Source organism: Chaetura pelagica, unplaced genomic scaffold, assembly GCF_000747805.2.
Source record: "Chaetura pelagica isolate M959 unplaced genomic scaffold, ChaPel_1.0 scaffold199, whole genome shotgun sequence".
Classification (NCBI taxonomy): domain Eukaryota; kingdom Metazoa; phylum Chordata; class Aves; order Apodiformes; family Apodidae; genus Chaetura; species Chaetura pelagica.
Window position 1 is genome coordinate 758,002 of NW_009970714.1, and position 20,868 is coordinate 778,869.

At 37.7% G+C, this 20,868-nt stretch overlaps 1 protein-coding gene across 1 annotated transcript in view; it reads right to left on the reverse strand.

The window, feature by feature from the left end:
- The window catches only part of WDR48 (WD repeat domain 48), a 54,208-nt gene that overhangs the window by 21,935 nt on the left and 11,405 nt on the right, over nt 1-20,868 (reverse strand). Inside the window, exons 2-15 of the mRNA XM_010006012.1 lie at nt 14,782-14,922; nt 13,183-13,261; nt 12,816-12,898; nt 12,571-12,700; nt 8,337-8,425; nt 7,793-7,894; nt 6,538-6,762; nt 5,088-5,162; nt 4,627-4,729; nt 4,227-4,324; nt 2,568-2,675; nt 2,078-2,174; nt 1,465-1,560; nt 564-771 (exon numbers count right to left, since the gene is read on the reverse strand). Coding sequence (XP_010004314.1) covers nt 564-771; nt 1,465-1,560; nt 2,078-2,174; nt 2,568-2,675; nt 4,227-4,324; nt 4,627-4,729; nt 5,088-5,162; nt 6,538-6,762; nt 7,793-7,894; nt 8,337-8,425; nt 12,571-12,700; nt 12,816-12,898; nt 13,183-13,261; nt 14,782-14,922 — 1,634 coding nt within the window. The remainder of the gene's footprint in view (nt 1-563; nt 772-1,464; nt 1,561-2,077; nt 2,175-2,567; nt 2,676-4,226; nt 4,325-4,626; nt 4,730-5,087; nt 5,163-6,537; nt 6,763-7,792; nt 7,895-8,336; nt 8,426-12,570; nt 12,701-12,815; nt 12,899-13,182; nt 13,262-14,781; nt 14,923-20,868) is intronic.

The window sequence follows — 20,868 nt, forward strand, 5'->3', positions numbered from 1 at the left end:
AATAGTTTACTAGTAAGAATATACTAGTAAGTCAGCTTACTAGTAAGACTCACATTTCCTTGAAGTTATAACATTCTAAATTCATTTTATTTTAGCTAGTTATACCAGGATGGTCTTCAAACACTGAAGAACCTGATTCCACGTCAGATACTCAGGGTACAACTAAAGAAAAATCAGCATTATTTATGTACCTCTTGAAGAGCCCAGCTTCTAGTCATAATTCTCAAATCTTGAAACACCATACAGAAGTCTTTAGATGCCTTCCTATCTCTTGACAAAGTTTTTCTTGATTACACTGCAGTATTTACACTAATTACACTACAATACCACACACACACACATATGTTTAAGATCTTTTCTCTTTGCACAAATTTCCAAGTCCAACAGATACACTTTATTTTCTTAAGTCACTGTTCAGTGTCAGTTTCTCAACTGGTAATTTTGAAAGGGAAAATTAAGACTGATTTTGCAGTAAATATTCTAACCATTACAGTAATCCACAATTATTCACAGCAATAAGAAATGCAGCAACAATGTTCCAAAGCTACAAAAGCCTGAGTTACACCTCCCATATATTGTCTGCACTCAAACTGTAGACTGTGAACACATTAAAAATATGAGAATCAGCAACTTGATCCAGAAAAGCCTGCCAAGTGCTGGAACCCTCCATGGACATCATTTTTGAAAGAAGAAAGCAGCTAACTCTTGGCTCAATCTTTGTCAGAATATGGAAAGCTGTTGCTGGACTTACAATTTTCTTAATTGCATTATCTGTAAAATGTAATTCCCAAAGATAAAACTTTTCAGTTAACCCTCATCTAGGTTGAATTAATTTCAAAATAATCCACCAGTTTAGGAGTTACATGGTCCCTTTTATTCTGCCAAACGGAACCATTATCTTACATTTCACACAGCTGTGCTTTTTATGTCCTGCCTGATTAGACTTCACATCATTACCTTCAAAGACCCCTCTTTCAGTTGCTTTTGTACAGACTTCACTCATGCATTATTCTAATAACCACTGAATATATTTTTTTCAAATAAATCTTTATTTTATGTTGCTCATAATACCTAGAAGCAAATTGGAATTATGTCAAGAAAATGCTGGCTAATGTTGAATAACTGAACTATTGCTCTTTGCTGTCATTATCTACAGGCTGTTTCTTTTCCAAGTCAAGCCTTAGTTTTGCCAGTAACTGTTTTTCATCAAGGCGTCACATTTCTCTACATTCAGATTCATCTACTCATCTCCTTTTTTATGGACTAGAGTTCTTAAGTTCTTTTGCTGACACTTTCAAAAGAAGAAAACTCAGCAAATTCTGAGGAGCAAATTTAAAAGCATTAAGAAACATGAGTTTACAGAGCCAGCTTTAAGACAGCAAGAAAAATTTTATCTCTTAAAAATGTAGAAACTAACAGAATGTATTAGCAGATCCTTGAAAAGGAAAATACTAAAATGCTAACCGTGATTGATTTCATTTTCTTCTTCATCCATTGGATTGATATGTGTTCTAGGCCAATACTCCAGCAGTGCTTGTAGCAGAAGCCCCCCAAGATTTACTGTCAAGACAGAGCAAAGTAGAACTCAGTTACACAAAACCCACTGGCATCACAATATTCCATGTTTGAGCCACAGCTGAAAACCTTCCCACAAGTTTGAGTAGTTCTGTTCCCAAAACATACTATGGGCACAGAAATCTGTTTATCATGATCACAGAGCTGTAAGTTATAACCTTACAGAGAAAGCTGATTTTAGAATCATTACTGTTGGATCACTCACATGCTGTAACACTCTCTAGATTAAGTATGTAGTTCCAACTTTAGGACTATTGCTTCTCCCCTTTTGCTTCTTGAAGGTTTCAAACCAAGTTAAATACTTAAAGGACTGAAATGTTTCCAAAAAAAAAAGTAAATATTCTCACTGGAGAATTTTCTGCAGAATTTAGTCTCAAGAAAATAAACCCAAAAATCCAGCCAGCTACTGACAGATGTGGCACTAAAATACTTTGAAACATAGATCCTGGAATTTATTCTGCTTGTTTGTCTCAATAAGACACTAATATTAGTTAAAACTTACATTTTGGATCAGAACCATCTGGACTGCTAAATCCAGCATCCTTTGCTGAAACCCAGGCTGCAAAGCAGTCACTTTCATCCAAAGTAATTGTCAACATCTGTTGGAAAAAGACCACCAGGAAGAGGAATGCAATAATTACTTTGTATGAAGCAAGTATAAATTTATTTTATTCATACTTAGCTGAGAATACAAAACAAAGGATTTCTAAATACATCACAGCACACTTTGTTTACCAAACTATTCAAAATTTGTATTGGTGGATTTAAACTGACCATACCATCAGGGAAAAAAAAACCTAAACAATCTGTCTCACAGATTATTAAGAAGTGAGGTAAAATTTGCTGTTTGGCTTCAAATTAAATCTAATCTATCAGATAAATTGTGATCATTCTTCAAAACTTGTAGCACACTAAAACAACCGTGAACAAACAGGGTATGAAAATTCATGACATGTGACACTAGAACAATAGATTTAGGAGCTGTGTCTCACCCCAGTTTTCAAGTCTACTGAGAACCAGTTTGGCACATACACCATTTTAAACCTCTTCTTAATTTCTTCTTCAAAATCTACTTTCCCAAGGTCTTCAACTTTACATGCCTGCACACCAAAAGAAATGTACAATTTTTAAAATTGTGAGTCCAGAAACACACGAGTTAAAGGTTCAAATTTCTGAAGTTCTCCTCATCAGTGTCAACATTTCAGTACAAGTCTCTATCAAGCACCAGCATTTGTTGCAGATCTAGAAACAAATTCAGCTCAGCTATTGCAATGAGAACAGCAGTGAGTGAATTTGTGTGCAGATTCTTTTTTCCTGTTTTAGCTTATCTGTTCTATTTTACTTTGACTTCCGAAATTCCTCAAGTCAGTCTGTTAACATCCAAATTCTTGTAATCCACTTGCAGAGTCATCCTGGCACCTAAGACACGTGTTTTAAGCAAAGTCTAAGTATTGTAACCTTGCAAGACTTATTTCCTCAAAATCCAGGAAAATTTACAGGAAGCAAAGATTGGAGAGTGTAGCCACAGATAAGAAAACCTCCCTCTTCCAGCATCCTCAAAAAAGAGTCTCAGCTTTAGAGTGCAGTGATCCCACACATAAGATGACACTTTGACGTGGCAAGTAACCCCATCTCTAAAGTGAACAAGTATTTAAATATATCTAAGAGATGTTTCTGAAACCCTTACTAGCAAAAGAGAAAGAAAACTGAATGAAAGTACAAATTAACAATAGCATTTGACTTAGCTCCAGACATCTAATGTTGTAATTAAATATATACCAATTGCAAACCAAAAGAAAGAAAACCTATTCAACTTTACCACAAGTCATCGAGACAATTTTTAGTACAAAACTACATCCTCCAACTAAATTCTGTTCTTTGTCACTTCAGTCAGCAACTCAGTTAAGTTAGCTGAGTGTGCTTCACTTCATTCCTGAATCCTGGCTGGAGCACTGCACAGCTCAAGATGAACTAAAGATTTAGAATGTCAAACAGGCTTTTGCCACAGAAGAAATTACTGACCATCTTGCTCATCTAGGATTCCAGTCCTTTCTCTCTTCAGTTGTTTCCCTCTGACCAACCACTGGTAAAGCAAGATGAAGAAATGCCATGCCAAGTCTCTCTCTTCCCACAGGAATAAGCTACTCTAGGTGGGAGCCATGCTTCCTTCTACCAACTTTTCTTCCAGTCCTGCCTTCCTGCCAGCTAACAAGGGAAGAGGCAAGTTCATGCTCTCACACTACTCCACAGACTAGTACTCAGCACACTCTCTTGGGATCTGTGGGTTTGTAGCAGGACATGAAGCACAGCTTTCCCTTTTGCAGGCTAAGCTTCTTATACTATTACATCCTGCACTGGGCAGACGTGCCCATGGGCCTCTAAAAGCCCTCTTCAAAACAAAACCCAATCAAAATAAACCTTACTATTTTCAGAAGAGAACTCAAGAGTCTGATTTCAAGTGCATGAAGAGCATGAATCCCTAGCCTCATGTTAGGCAAAGATGCAGAAAAGCTCAGAAATGCCCCCTCCCCTTCCTAAAAGCAATCTGCATTGTGTCTTGTGACAGATCTCATGCTTTAAAAATAATATATAATGAAAGGCAGGAATTAATCATTCAACAGCAGATATTTAATCCAAAACCATATACTTACCTTCAAGACATCCCAGTATGCCACATTATTATTTGTGTCTTTGGTTAATATGTGTCTCTTGTCATTAAGAATGTGGCACTGAATAATACTAGCACCACCTGGCAAACAAACAAGAATCAAGGTCACTACAGTAATTCTTTTTTTTCCCCCCTTGTATTCCATTAAATTAAACTGCACAAAAGAACATGTGTGATTGGTCTTTGGTTTCACTATTTTATGTATGACTTGGATCACTAAAGTTTAAAAACTATTTTAACTGTGGCTAACACTAGATAGTTGATAACCATTTGTTTTGGTTGACATCACAGTACCAAGCACCTAAAAACTGGAGACTTAAAGATCTACCATTTCTGCTAATGGTAACAGATTTTAGAAGGGACTCTGGAAAACTGCTGTTTACCTTTTATAACTTGGTCAGGCTGTGTACATAGGGGTGGTATAGGATTGGTACAATCATTATCATAATCTCCAGATGCTCTAAAATTATGAATTCCCTTCAAAGTCTAAAGAAAGAAACAAAATAATGACATATTCAAAATAATCTATAAACTTTATCTGTAACAACTGCCAGCTCATACTGCTAATTAGATGCTAAATGTCCAGTGCTGAGTAAGATTTATTTCTGAATTAGTGAATTTATTTCTGAAAGCAGCATAAATAGAGAGCAAAGGAAGTCATTCAAATCTTAATGTCTTTTGATCAACTTCAACATTAGCATTTTACAACTTTTTAAAAAGAGAGCTTTCAGATTATAGCAAGTCATAGTCAGATTGCAAGCAACAGCCCCACAGTTCCCAAACCAAGACTGCAAATGCCATGACTACCTCATTTAATTCACAGAATGTAAAATGCATCACTTACCCATTTATTCACAGAGGATTTAGTTGTTGCAACCCAAAGAGCTGGAGGAGGATCAGCTGATCTATCAAGTTCCATCTAAGTAATGAAACCAAAGATACTTTCAGGCACACTTAACCTAATTTTCCATTGTTTTATTAGTATTTCCTCAGAGTAGACCTGTTCCCACACTTGGAAGTATCTCAGAAACAGCACTACTTTCAGTTTACTGAAGAAATACCAAGTTTAAAAGAAAAATAACTGAAATGCAAATTTTGAAACTCCACAGAGATTGTTTCAGATATTTAGTAAGTAAATTCTGGACATGGGCAATAGTAGATGCAATGTACCTCCACATCAGTACTAACAGTTTTTCTAGCATGATGCAATCTTGTCTAACGGACAGTTTCGTAAGTACAATATTTTCTGAATTACTTTGCATTCAATATTTCACACGGTTAAAAAAAGAACATAAGAAATTCTGTACTATTGAAAAAGCAGAACTTTCTACATTTGGCTTGGCTGTCACATTTCTTGGATGACAATGAATCACTGTAGCTAAGATCTTAGAAGACCTCTTCTGATCTTTGTACAGCTGACCACAGCTTTCCTTTTCAATTTTGAACTGAAATGCTACATTAATATAACTGGGATTTTATCTGAACATATTAAGCCAATAGAGTTCACTCACAAAAAGACAGATTGCTTATATGCTGGAATCTCTTTCAGTCACACACTACTCACACACCTCCATGCTTCCAAGCTCTTGTCATCTGGAGTTACAGAGAGTAAAAAAATTCCCAAAAGCATTTCTTCAGAAGACTCAGACTTGTGCATGCAGTTTTCTCCAGTTAAGAAAACATCACATTTAGGTGTTCAAAAATCCCACAGGAAGTTTTACTCCTGGGTCCCATGAGTATGCAACATATTCTAACTGTCCAGTGCATACATATTGCTGCTAAGGAACAGCCATTTTTGTCTAAAGCCTTGGCAATACCAGCTTCCTCTCTTAAAACCATCCTAGAGTCTGGTAAAACAACTCTTCATGTTTGATGCATATTCAATTTCAGTAATACTTGAATTTACATATATTAGGTAGCTTCCAGGCATTTATCTTCTTCAGACAATTAAATTTCAGATGTGATTTAGGAGACAAAGCCAATATTCTGAAGATGTGGTGTAGGAAACACATTATCGGCTTCTACCTCAGGCCAGTATTTCATTAGACAACATGCAACACAATGAAACTTTTATACTGCGAGAGTGACTCAGCACTGGAAGAAGTTGCCCAGAGAGGCTGTGAAGTCTCCATCATTAGAGATATTCAAAAGCCATCTGGACTTTTGAATGACCAGGCCATCTGGACCTGGGCTATCAGCTCTCGGTGGCCCTCCTTACTCAGGGATATTGGACCAGATGATCTCCAAAGGGCCCTTCTGACCTCAACCATTCTGTGATTCTCTGAATTAAATACCTTAAGAACTGGTGCCTTTTCTTCACAGATAAGCACACGGATATCAGGATTTCGTAAATCTGTACAATAAATCTTCCTGTCTCTTCCTCCTGAATAAACATGAGTGAAGGCTTCATTGACCTGCAGAGCCCAAACACCTTCATCATGGACTCGGTATGTGGCAATACATCTCTGCTGCCCAAGGGACCACAGCCGGATAGTCCCATCAGAGCTGCCTGAAAGACACTGAGCAACAACCATCATCATACTTAAATCAAGCAGGTATTTAAGTATTTTGAATTTTTTTTTCCATTAAAAACTCTCATCATTCTTATGGTTATATTTTCTCCATTAAGACTAAATGAAGACTGGCAGTTAACAACTTCAGTCACACTTTCCAGACTGTCCTGATTTGAGTCAGGATGAAGCCAATTTTCCTTTTACCATTTTTTTTTTTTTCCCTTCAGTAAACTTTATTTAAACTAGTACCACAGTGTTCCAACTAAGACTGATAACAGTGGAACGTTTTTGTAACTGCTGGGGCACCTTCACTCTGACGTCTCAGACACTAGAGGGAGATCTATGACACCCCCGTAGGAGGCTGAGTTAGACAGTAAAATTGGCCAGAGATATTCCATCCCATATATCTATGTAAGCTCAGAGGAAGGTTAGAGACATCTTCCTTCCTGCTTCTTCTTCCCTTCTCTTCTGTCCATGGCCAGCGTCTGGGGAGGACTCCGTCCATCCATCACCATCAACCCCCAGGCTGGAGTTCTCCTGACCCTCATCACTCTGAGCTTTCTCCAGCAGCAGTCCACGGTTTTTCAGGACTGCTGGCAGCTCAGGAGATGCTGTGGGAGTTGCTGGGGGTGGGGGGAGGCAAGAGGCTTTTGCACATCCCTGAACACATTTGTATATAATTGTCTATATTTTCTTTTATCATTAGTGTTTAATTAAAGCTGTGTAGTTTAGTTTTCAATCCAGTAAAGTTGCTCTCTTTTTCTTTCTCTCCTTCCCTACCTGGGTGGGAGGGGAATCAAGAGCACTGTTGTCAAACCTGAGACATTTTATGTAAAACCACCCCCCTCTATGCCAAGATGGACCTGTAATAACCCAGAGCTTTCACCCACCAGCCTCCCTCCCTTTACCACCAAGTGTCTGTAAAATACTTGTTAAACTACCTTCCGTCATCTCTGACACAAATAATTATACTGAAAAAGAACAAAGACATTTTTGCCTTCTGTAAAATGCCTTTGTATCAAGCTAAAGCACATACCTGGGTGCCATCTCTGTTCAACAGCAAAGCTTTTACATTGTCCGTGTGCCCTTTGAGTTTCATTAGTTTTGCACAAGTTCTTGGATCCCACACCCTTAGAACCTACATAAATAGACATTGGATAACTGGTATGAACAGTACTCTTCCCACCACTGCATTTTCTCTACAGAAAATCATGTCCTTCCAAATAAACTGACCCTTACTTCAAACATGCAGACATCCATCACCAAAAACATACTTCATTAGAACAACACAGACATAACTAGAGAGTATGTATCTCTAAGTATCAGATGTGATTTTCTTTGCTTGATTTTAATTTCATTTGTTCTGGCTTTTTCTGTCTTCTGAAGAAAATAAAGAATGGAAGTGACTGGAACAGGATAGTGTGATGTAGGTTAAAAAAAGATTCTGAGAATCCTCTCAGATGTTTTGCTGGTGTATTCTATTTTAATTTTTACATTAGACAGTGGAAAATGAATGAAACTATCTCATTATACTAACATTTAAATGCAACTGGAATGAGCCTTACCAGATTTTTGCTTACCTTTTCAGTGGACCCTGATACAATAACTGTTCCCATTTGATTCATCGCAAGGCTGTAGATAGAGTCTTTGTTCCCACTCAGGGAAGAAGCTATTGTAAAATAAAATTGACATTTCCCCTTTCAGTGATGTCATTTGAAAAACATACTTACTCACTCAGAAACAGTATTTTATGGGATTTTAATACCCTTTGATCCATGAAAATAGTGCCACTTCGCCCCATATAAAGAGTTGCTTTAAAAAAACACAAAGACTATAAACCAGCATATTGCCAGGAAAACCCCACCCTGATTCTTAATCTGTTGTTGAAAAACACAAAGTAACCCCTCAGACTTATGATCATTACAATCCTGGTGCCCTTCAGGTACCACAATTCAGTGCCAGGACTCTTGAGGTACTTATTAGAGAATGATACTTGTATGTGTTCTTATACACAGTATTTCGATTTAAATGCAAAGATTTTTTTTCCAACCTGAGCAGTAAAATTCTACATTATATGTTGAAGGCTCTTTTAGTTCAGCAGAGGTGATTACTTAAGTTACACTGCAGTGTTGAAAAGTGTTACTTGAGCAGGGATGCTGCCTTTGTTTGGGAAAAACACATGGCAACTCCTTAGCATCACAACTGCCATCAGAGTTGAGGACTTCTATACCATCAAGGCTAATCTACTTTTAGACAGATTTAAGTAACAACCCCTCAAGTGCGGGAAAATCATCTATACAGAGAGCACCATCAGGCACTTCATCAAGCCTCAAAACCATTCAGTCAGTAGCCAAAAAGGCTGAGAATAGCAACAAAATGCATTGCCAGCAAAAAGCTTCATAATATGATTTATGTATATAATGGAAAGAAGTTTCTAACACAGTATTTGTGACCCAATATCATAAATTTTTTGTCACAGTGAAGAACTATGCAGCTTTACTTCAGAGTCCTCTTACCCACTAGCTATAGCTATCCAAATATAAAGTTTCAAATGAAATCTATTATTTGTAGCCAAAATAAAGTGGTAGTCTACCAGTGTCCCCCAGAGAATAGTCAAAGATAAAAAGGTGAACTGAAAACTCTTGAAGGTTAGCACATTGTTCAACAACCATGATAATGTATGAAAGGATAATGTACAGTTATCACAAGCTGGAGATCAGGAATGGGAGAAACTTCAGTGTACACAAGCAAAATTTATGCAAGAACAAAAGCAAAGCTCAACTACACCCTCTTCTGGAAGGGACTATCACTCAAAAGCAAAATCTCTCCACTTAATTTAAATTGTGGCTATGCTGATGAAGAGGCTCTTTAAAAACAGGGCTCCTTTTCATGTTGCTGCTTCCCTACAATCAGGTAGGAAAGTCATGCTTACAAACATTCCTCATTTGCACATTGAGAAATCAATACTGTTTGAAAGGAATGAGGAAAACCAGCTTCTTTAAGGACATAAACTGTGTTCTTCCTACAGAAACACTGTTAGATGGGAGCACTAGAAAGAAAAACAACTCCCCCTAGTTTCCCTTCCCCCCCTTATGAAGAATTATTGTTCTAACTCTAGAAATGCAAATTTATTTCTGTCATCTTAGAGGTAATGCTTCCACTTCCATTTGATCTTGGGCTGAAAACAAGCATCAGCTCCTCAGTACTCCCTGTCTCCTACTCATTATTCACTTGAATCATTTAGATTGTGCATTACTGACGAAGTGTTAAAGAAATCTTTTTTTTTTTTCTACCCCCAAAAAAATCCAGTGAGCCAGAAAATGAACTATTTTCTTTTTTTCAAAAAATCCCTGTTCAAGCAGAAGATAGCATAACTTAGAGTTATCATCAAAGTTTGGTGATAAAATAATTCTATTTTCAGGGCAAGAAAACTTCTGGGAGATAGAAGGAAAGTCTATTTAGTTATGTGTAGTCATAGGCTACCAATACTGTCCTGCAGGCCAGCACAGCTCACTCCAAGCCTTCTCTTCTGAAGACTACAAAGACATGCCAGCTTAAGGCTACACTGGACTTCAGAAGTCCTATGCAAAACTGACAGTTCTGCCCACCACATGCACCTTTAGTTTTAGAAGCAACCACACCCATAAAATTAAAACACTTTTCAGAATTAGCCCAAAGTCTAATTCAAAAAACCACACCAAAACCACTCCACGTCTGCGTCTTTTTTACAGGACTACATATTCCCAAAATTTCTTAAAAGTCTGTTGTGCCAATTCCTAATTATCCTTTTGCAGATCCTTCTGGAGTCATTCTTAACCTATGAATGAGGAAGCAAGCAGCCTTATTTAGAAAATCCAAGTGTGGCAGTGTAGCAAGAAGTTTTTTCTCCCACACAATGAACCTGAGACTCTGCTGCTGTTTGAACATTTATCAAACACTAAGTGTAGAACAAAAGATCAGTCACTTGAAACACTGTTTTTCCAACCTTCCTACAAGCACCAAAACACACTGTGGTCAAACTACATCTCTTTCTATAACAATATATTGGAAAATAAGCAATAAAACCCAGGATGATAATGAATAAGATGTGTTATTCGCTTAATTAATTAAATGTAACTGAATTTGAAGACTGCTGTCATACTTCCAGGAAGAGAAATTTAACCAGCTCTATCTTGAGTAGTCTAAGCAAACAGCACTGGAACTGCACTATGGGGAAAGATCTCAAAAGGTAATGTCCTTAACTGGGATAGAGATGCAGGACAGAACACTTTTCAAAGAATGATGACATTAAGGATTAACCCTGGTAAGCCTACAGACAGTTTCCCCTTCTAATCTCTAATTAGTGAATGAGATCCCTCTAGCAGGCTATCCTCATATGTAACTAGTGCTTATCACATCACAGAATCCTAGAATGGTTTGAGTTGGAAGGGATCTTACAGATCATCCAGTTTCAACTCCTCTGCATGGGCAGGGACTCCTACCATCAGACCACACCGCTTCAAGCCCCATTCAACCTGGCCTTGAACACTGCCAGGGATGGGGCAGCCACAGCTTCCCTGAGCAACCTGTTCCAGTGTCTCACCACCCTCACACTAAACAATTTCTTCCTAATGTCTAACTTAAATCTGCCCTCTTCCAGCTTAAAACAATTACCCTGCATTCTATCACTCCAAGTCCTTGTAAAACATTCCTCTCCAGCTTTCCTGTAGCCCCTTCAGGTACTGGAAGGTGCTTTAAAGCCTCCCTGGAGCATTCTCCAGGTGAACAAACCCAACTCTCTCAGCCTGTCTTCAGAGCAGAGCTGCTCCAGCCCTGTGAGCATCTTTGTGGTCATCCTGTGGACCCCCTCCAACAGCTCCATGTCTTTCCTGTACTGAGGGCACCAGAATTGGACATAGCACTCCAGGTGGGGTCTCATGAGTGCGGAGAAGAGGGGGAGAATCATCTCCCTTGACCTGCTGGCTACACTTCTTTTCATGCAGCCCAGGACACGGCTGCTTTCTGGGCTGCAAGTACCCATGCCAGCTCATGCTGAGCTTTTCATCAACCAGCACCCTAAGGGGTTTCTCCTCAAGGTTGTTGTCAATCCATTCTCTGCCCAACCTCTATTTGTGCTTGGGGCTGCCCCAGCCCATGTGCACGACCTTGCACTTGGCCTTGTCAAACTTCATGAGGTTGGCATGGACCCACTTTTCCAGCCTGTCAAGGTCCCTCTGGGTGGCATCCCTTCCTGCTAGGGTGTCAACCACACCATGCAGTTTGGTGTGACCATCAAACTGGCTGAGAGTGCACTTAGTGCTTAATATCACTTTGCATGTTTTTGAATCCAAGTTTATCTACTAACTTTATTATTCTGGCACACAGATTAGATAAAAGTACCAAGTTCTACTTTAGGAGAGATACTGCATTTTTTACAGTATCTATATAAACAAAAAAGTAAAATAAAAAACACCCTAATCCAATCAAATTATAATATCCATAAAATGTACTGACAAATAGCCTAAGGGAAAATTTATAGAGAGAGGTTAGTTGAGGAGCAAAGAGCTTCTAAACCTAGAACTCTGTCACCTTTCAGAGAACACCAACACATTTCACTTTGGAAAAAAATGTTCAGAGAGGCCTGTCCTCTAAGTGCCATGACTGTTGGGTGCTCTAGCTTTTCAGCTATCATATAATTTCAATGAGTACATATTAAAACCAGTGTAAGACTTTTAATGTACACATAGAAACTGGTTATCTACAGTCTTAAATTGATCTCAGATTATTCTACTCAATAAAATGTGTTTCATTTGCCTCCCCTCCTTGAGTACCTACTTGTTACGGTGTTATTTGAGGCAGTCAGTGCTGTTAGAGTATTTACATCCCAGAGGAATATCTGTCTGTCCAGCCCAGCAGATGCCACCAGTTCTTTATCTTTTGCATATGCTAAAGCTTTCACATAATCCTACAATAAAGTAAATATAACATGAATCAACAATATTATCCATTGGAAGGCTACATTTTAATATTTAAGAGACTGTGGAGGATGCTATATAGTATTTACAGATCATGTTTTTTACCTTATGTGTCCTTAGTGTTGACATGCAAAATCCCTTGTGTGCGTTCCAAACTTTAACAGTAGTATCTGAAGAAGCAGATATCACTAAATTGGAAAGAATAAAGAGTAAACCTCAATGGACTATTTATTAATGTAGAGCACATTCATACTACTCCTTAATTTTCTTTTCAAAAAGATTAAAAGAATCATATCTGAACATTTTGTTTTTCAGTAAAACACCTGCATACATTATTTACCAAATTTACAATCTACATCCCAGAAATTCATTTTATGTGCTAAAAGGAAACGGAAAATAATTAAAGCAGTAGATAATATACTTTTATACAGAATTTCTAAATACTGTAGCTTTCGAACATTTCAGTACTTACAAGTTTTACCATTGCAGCAGAGCACAATATCATTTACCCAATCTGTGTGATGTTCCATAGATGCTATATAAGGGTCTTGCTGTAAATAAATAAAAAAAAATAAGATCTCTCCACAAATGGAAAAGATGGTGACTATCAGATCATGTTGTGGTATTTGCTGCCACCTTCAAATGGATCAATGTGCTTGAAGTCACTATTTCAGACTTTTTTTTTGTCTGAAAGACAAAAGAACTAGGCAACTATGTAAGATATCACAAAATACAAATTCCCATATACTTTAAACTCAAAATTTCATTTAATGTTTTATTTCACCTTCAACTCTTTGGTTTTGTATCACAGAAAAACTTATAAACAAAGCAACAGTGACTGCCAAGCTAATGGTTTTCATTAAAGGGATTGGCCCTGTCATGTTGTGAAGAAGAGCAAAACAAAACACAATCCAGTGACCTCTCAGCATTTCTCCAAGTCATGAACTTCATGACGTTTTACATTTTGCACCTTCCACATGGAAGCAATGGTTTCCAGTAATCTGCTCAAGTTCCAAACACTGGCCTTCTGTTTAGCAGGACCCAGATACCCATATGCACTGGAGGCCATGCACCTGGAAAGCAACTTGGTAGAAAAGGACCAGGGGGTCTTGGTGGACACCAAGATGAACATAAGCCAGCAATGTGCCCCTGAGATAAAGAAGGTGATGGTATCCTGGGCTGAGTTAGGTAAAGCATAGCCAGCAGGTCGAGAAAGGTGATCCTTCTCCTCTGCTCAGCACCAGGGGAGGCACATCTGGAACAATGGTTCCACATCTGGGCTCCCCAGAAGAAGACAGATGTGGACACAGTGGAGAGAGAGTCCAGTGAAGCACCATAAAAATGATGAAGGGACTGGAGCATCTCTCCTATAAAGAAAGGCTGAATGAGTTGGGACTGTTGGAGAAAAGAAGGCACTGGAGGGGTGTTGGACCTCATCAGTGTATACAAATACCTGAAGGGAGAGTTTAAAAAGGGAAGAGACAGGGTCTCTTCAGTGGTGGCAAGTGGCAGGACCAGAGGCCATGGGCACAAACTGAAACACAGGAGGTTCCCTCTGAACATCAGGAAACACTTTTTGACTGTGAGGGTGCCTGAGCACTGGCACAGGTTGCCAAGTCTATACTTGTAGATCAGTATTTCTTTTTTTTCCTTTAAATCAGGGTCAACAATAAAGGGAAGAAGACAACCTATTATTCTCCCAGAACATCAGAATATAGAAAATACTCCTTGACCAAAGTTAACAATCCACCAAAATGTATGTTCATTACTAACAGAATATACACAGCCCCAATGACTGTTTCTATGCCTCCTTTATCACTGGAAATGACATCATTCTATGTTTACCTTTTTTCCTTCAGCTGTGACTAGCTCTTTGGAGGATAAGCCTAAATGCAGATTGGTAAAATCTCACATATTTTGTTACAATATGAGCAACATCAAAATTATTTTTCCACCATAATAATTGGCAGCTGTTACAAGAGAGTACATACATACACACAAGTAGACAGCCTCCTACAATGATAACTTGGAAAGATGTAGGTTTAGATGTAGCAATCCTCTCTTGACTTACCTTGTGCTGATTGACACTCCATATCCTTATAATAGAGTCTCGACCTGCTGTGAAGAGTCTATTTAATGCTGGATCCAACTGAAGTGCATTTACCCCATTCCGGTTGTATTTCTCCACTTCATCTCTAATCACATAGGAGACCTAAAATACATTAACGCAAATCCAATTATGGTATTAAGATATTGACTTGGCCATAAAATGCTAACATCTAATTTCATTTTTGTGAGGTTCTCAGAAAATATTAAGAGCTTCACAAGAATTAGGTTAGTCTGTCAGTTTGAGAGTTACAAACACCACCTCAGTCTTTTCCCCCCTCAAAAATGGGGAAGAATCATAAAAGAAGATACAAGCAGTGCTAAAACTGGAGCCCAAAGGATTAAACAGTCATTACAAATCAGGCACAGACCTAGAGAATCCTTAGTTCAGTTCCCTGCTCTGTGCAGATATTCTGTGTGATCTCAGACAACACACTGAGTTTGTGTCACTTCCTAACTAGGTTTCAGTTCCTGTAGGTGGGATGACAATGTTTCCCAGATTCACAAGGAAGAAGATATGGCCACTAAGGATCACCAAGCTCTGAAAGACTGCAGACACAAACTCTAGTTATTTCAGATGTTTCTATTATTTTGAAAACAACTTCTTAAAACTACCCACTTTCCAACAGAATAAGTACAAATATTTACTAATCTTTATTCCTGTAGTTTCTTTCCTTCTGTATTTGACAGCAAGGTGTGTAGAGGTTATTTCACCATTTTGTTCAGAAGCACTAGAAGAAAATTTAAGGAGACATACTGCAAAGGCTACAGTGTTCTCCATCATTACTGTTCAGTAAACATGACATAAGGAACTGTAGCTCCTTCAGAGCACTTCTGATCACACGGTTTATGAACCATCATTAGTAAAGCTCTCATATGTCAAGAAAGGGGACCTGACAGCTGATGCTCCTTCCCAGCTTTGGTAAAACATAATCAGATTAAGGTAAAATTTTAGGTTGGGTATAATCCAATCTGCCCACAGCAGCTATAATTTAAGTATATAAGCACCAGTGTTTTGAAAATGGTTTCAAGGAGTAGTCTTGGGCTAGATATCTGAAAGCAATTTTTCACTCAAATAACTGCATTATAGCCATATAATATTTTCCAGATCAGATCTCAGTTACATAAAATAAACCAAACAATTTAAACAAAATGTTCAGTGGTCCTTATCATTGAAGAAACATTTTACAGCATCTCATACTCTATACCATAAGAACTGATGGGTCCATTTGGTGAATGTGGGCAACACCTCAAATGAGTCATCCTGTTCTGATGCACCACAGTAGGAAACTGATGTTTCTGGAAAGCATGCATGCAGTCCTACTGTCCATTTTATCAACAGCTGCAACAACTCTATAGACCAACACTGGAAGATCAAAACTAAAAGCCTCCCAAATCCTTCTGCCCTAGCACTCCCCATTACCATTCCACAAGTCCATTTACTACACTCATGACATTATGTCCCAATGCTCTTAAAGTACTTCTTGCTCAGCTTTTGTCAGCCACTCAATTCTCGTAGAGTTGTAGCTCTTTCTCCCAGCTTCAAACTAGGTCCTAATTTCCAACACTCTCAGTTTCTTTCTCCTATTCCAGACTCATCCATAATGGTCTTGCTGTCCATGCTCCAGTCTCAACCTACACATAGCTTCAGAGACACTACTGACAGAAGACATAGTTCACCACATGTTTTTATATCACAACACTTCAAATAGTTGATCTTTTGGGTTTGTTGGTTTTTCTGGGGTTTTTTTGTGATGCAGAGAGCAAGATGTATGTGCAACTCCTCACCTGGGTTTGATCCTATCATACCTACAATGCTAGAAGACCCAAACAAACTACTTGAGAATAAGAATGTTACAATCACATTGAAGGTCTAATGTGATACAGAACACAATGGAAAGGGATGGCCATCAACTCCACACTGTGTTCACACTCTTTGAATAAAGCTAATGAAAATATTCTGTTAAAAATACAAGTTAAACATAAAAGTGTGAGCAGGTAAGACCCAAATTAAAGGAATTAAAAACCTAAAAGTCAGTAGATCAACTTTGATGTTGGCTACTTGGGAGAACAATCTCTTCCCAATACATAGTGTCAGACTCATGATGAGCAGGAGCCCTTGAGCTCTTGCTTCTCCAAAGTGCTAGCTGGATATTTTTTGACAAACCCTCAATGTTTGGATTTGTTCCTTTCTGTCAGTCACCCCCATATTTGTTGTATTTTCAGGTATGGTGCAGAGCTCTTTATTCCACTCATAAGACTGTCAAACTATGCTAATCACCTAAGCATTTTAAGGAGGTTTTTGCTCATCATAACATTTCTTTTTAAATTCAGAGGCATTCAAGTAAAAAGCAGCCATAAATAACTATTTTAAAAATGCAAAAAAGCAAATGGTGGCTTACTCAAGTAAATAAGGCACTTTTCATATATGAGTGACAATTTTACAGGCCTGTGGAAATTGCCATATTCCTGCATTAATCTTGACAGAAGTAATTCCATAATTTCTTAAAACGCAACAGATAAAGTATTTTCTTGCTAAAGTAGAGAACTAAACACTGCTCTTAACACAGAAACTAGCAGTGAAAAAAGCTCACAGACATTAGATGTAGTAAAATAATTTTCACTTATTTCTATTATGGACTTCGCATAACTATTTATTTTCCATCTACAAGACCTTGACCCTGTGGCTGTGGGCTCAACTGGTGGCTGTTTTTCCATCATTCAAAGACCTGACTGGGGAAGACTGACTGTTCTTTTTAATACCTTCCACATGCTATTTAGTCAAACATCTCCTGGCAAGTATTGCTTATATGTTAAGATAACTGAGACAAAGAAGAGTTATATTGTTTCAGGGTTAATGTGTCTATGGTAGATCTAAGAGCAAATGCTACATCTCAGTACCAGCACAGCATTAAGTAGAACATCATCCTTCTTCCTTCTGTAAAAAAGACAATGTAACTTTGCTGTAACAATTGAATTAAAGAAATATTAAAATATTATTTCTTACTCTGCCTTTTGTATGTGTGTGAATACATAACAGCTTGGATAGAAAAAAATGGCAAAACAATAAAATAAAACTTGACACAAAATTGCTCAGCAGTGCCTGCTACTGTTCACAGAATTCAACTGGTTACTCATCTCTCCTCAGACTTAACAAGTGTACATTTTCTTTTCCATTCACAGAAGGAACAGTATTACTCATCTCTCCTCAGATTTAACAAGCATACAACATTTTCTTTTCCATTCACAGAAGGAACAGTATATCTTTCCTGATAAACTGTCTTCAAAATTCAAGATATAAGAGCAAGAAGGGAAATAAATCCCTACTGTATAAAGAATAGGTAATGATTATTTTCTGCATGTTACGGAAAGAATCTGTGACAGCCATTTTTCAATGATTAAGGTCACTTCAAGCCAATCTAAGCATAAAGAGAGAAAATTAAGATCAAAGAAAATTATTTTGTGCTCAGCAAGCTTATTGGATACCACTCTAACATTCCAAATAAATACTGCTATTTAAGCAGCAGGTAGGGCCAAGAGAAACCACTTTTCATGAACATAACATGAATGGAAAATTAAGACTGTAGCACAAAAAAGGACATTCTCACCTCCTATTGGAGGTCTCATGACATCTGAGTAACTGTCAGTTGCTTGCATAAAAATATTTAATAAATTCATTTTCTCATCCAGAATAGAAAGTGTTAAACAGTCCACTCTTGCAAACCAGTCATTTAGACCAAAATAAACTTATTGTATATTAAAAACCTAGAACAAAACACACAGAATATGTGGCTGAACTAAAAATAACCTCATAAGACATTTGCTGTACACCACATGGAACCTTTTAGAAACACCAGAAGCATCCAGGCTTGTATTCAAGAACACATGGAACCTTTTAGAAAGAGAGGTTTAACACCAGAAGCATCCAGGCTTGTATTCAAGATATTAATTAGGTATTAACGCAGAAGAACAAGTTAGGGTTCCATACAATCTGTTTAAAGGATGTTGAAATGCCTTTTATTACAGTGAACTCAACATGGATCAATAAAGGCAACAGCAGCTTCACTTAAGGACCTGACACTTGTGTAAGGGTGGTGGATGGCAGGTAAGCTCACTGAACCCAAAAGTTGGAATAGCATCTAACCCAAAATGATGAATAGAGAAAGGCTGCTGATAATACATACGTGGCTCTCTGTTATATTCCTATTCCTGGGAGAAAAAAAAGGTCAGAAAGTGTATTTTTGTTTCAGCATCTAACCCAAAATGATTAATAGAGAAAGGCTGCTGATAATACATATGTGGCTCTGTTATATTCCTATTTTGTGGGGAAAAAAAAGGTCAGAAAGTGTATTTTTGTTTAGTTTTTTTAATTTGAGTCTCACTGGGTATAGAAATGTAATAACTGTTAGTACATATAGTAAATGTACGACAAATACAACAACATAAACGATATATTCAAGCATGTGTGTACACACACATCTAACCAGTATAAAAGCAATAGGCTTTTGGCTGAGAAGAAATTGCTATCATAAAATCCAACTCTGATCAGTAGCACATGCTTCCTTATTGCCCCGGTTAAGGTCTTGTGCTCTGCCTGGAGAGCACTGTGAAGGTCACCAGGACGTTCTGACTCAAAGCACCAAATGGCATTCACTGCAAACAGGGCAGACTGAGAGGACACAACTGCTTTGTTCTTTGTTTTGATTCAAAGTCAGTTGCAAACCACAAAGATAATAATGACTATGATATAGAGCAGAGTTGTTTTATTGCCATGAAGGTCTGGGAAAGGCAAGATTTGTGGGATATGAGATATTTAATAATGACCAAGGCCTTTTACATTTACATGGCTGTAGCTTTTATAAACTCCCATAACAAGTAAGAATCTATCACTGCAGCAGTGCACAAACGTACAAGGTAATGGATCCTCATTATAAAGAATTGATGGGATTCAGTACCCTAAATGGATCAGAACTAATCATTTTAATGACTATCTAAAAGCTTCAGAGATAAACTACTGTCAACAAATACATTTCAGCACAGGAGGCCAAGTGAATATAGCATCTAGGATGTCTCTCCTTCATAGAGAAGTGTATCAGCTGATCTGAAACCTTCTTACCTTTAGTACATGACATGTCTTGTAACAGATTTTGTCTTAATAGATGAGTATAATTTGCTTTTCAAAATACCATCACACCACCATGGTGGAGGAAGTAGTGAACAGCCAAGCTCTGATGGCACCCACGCCTTGGTTGCAAGTAGAGAAAAAATTCAAAGACACAAATGCTACTGTGAGCAACGAAAACCTGGTATTTCTTAACCTCACTGGAAGGATTCCATGAGCTCTGACATGAATTGCATCACAAAATGAGAGGAGTAGCTGTCAACCACCAAGAGGAAAAAAAGAAATCTATTGCCTTAGCATCTTGACAAAGCAGATGTATCCCCTAAAATAGGTTTTTAAATGCAGAACATACTCATATTCGAATTTTTATCAGTCACTCCAAGCCTAGAATAAAAGTAATGGAAGGCATTAAAAAGTTAACTTTATCCTTTTTACAATGGAATCAACATACAGGCTATGTGTTTCCTTCAGTATTATATATAAAATATTTTTAAAAAATATTTTTATATATTTATTATATCTAAAACAATATGATTTCTATGTAACCTAATAAATTGCAGACTAAATATCTAGTGCTTACTTAATAAGTGGTACTATTAGAAATCAGTAACAGAAATATTTTTGAAATATAAAGCTTTGTTTCACTTTCTACTTGCTGTCATAACGCAGTATTAGTGCATGAGTATGACAGTCAATGAAAAGGACTATCTAATTCTGTACAAGACCTGAAGATAGAAATGAGTCAAAATCCATTCAATAATTCTATAATAACAAGGCTGCTTCAAATCACTTATGGCAAAATTCCCATGTTCTGACAATAGATTTTGAGTGTGGGGGCAAATTTATTGTGGTGAGGCAGCAGATCTGGGAGAGCAGCTACAGTGCAGCCCCTCAAGGGCAGCTACTTTAAAAAAAAAAAAAAAAAAAAAA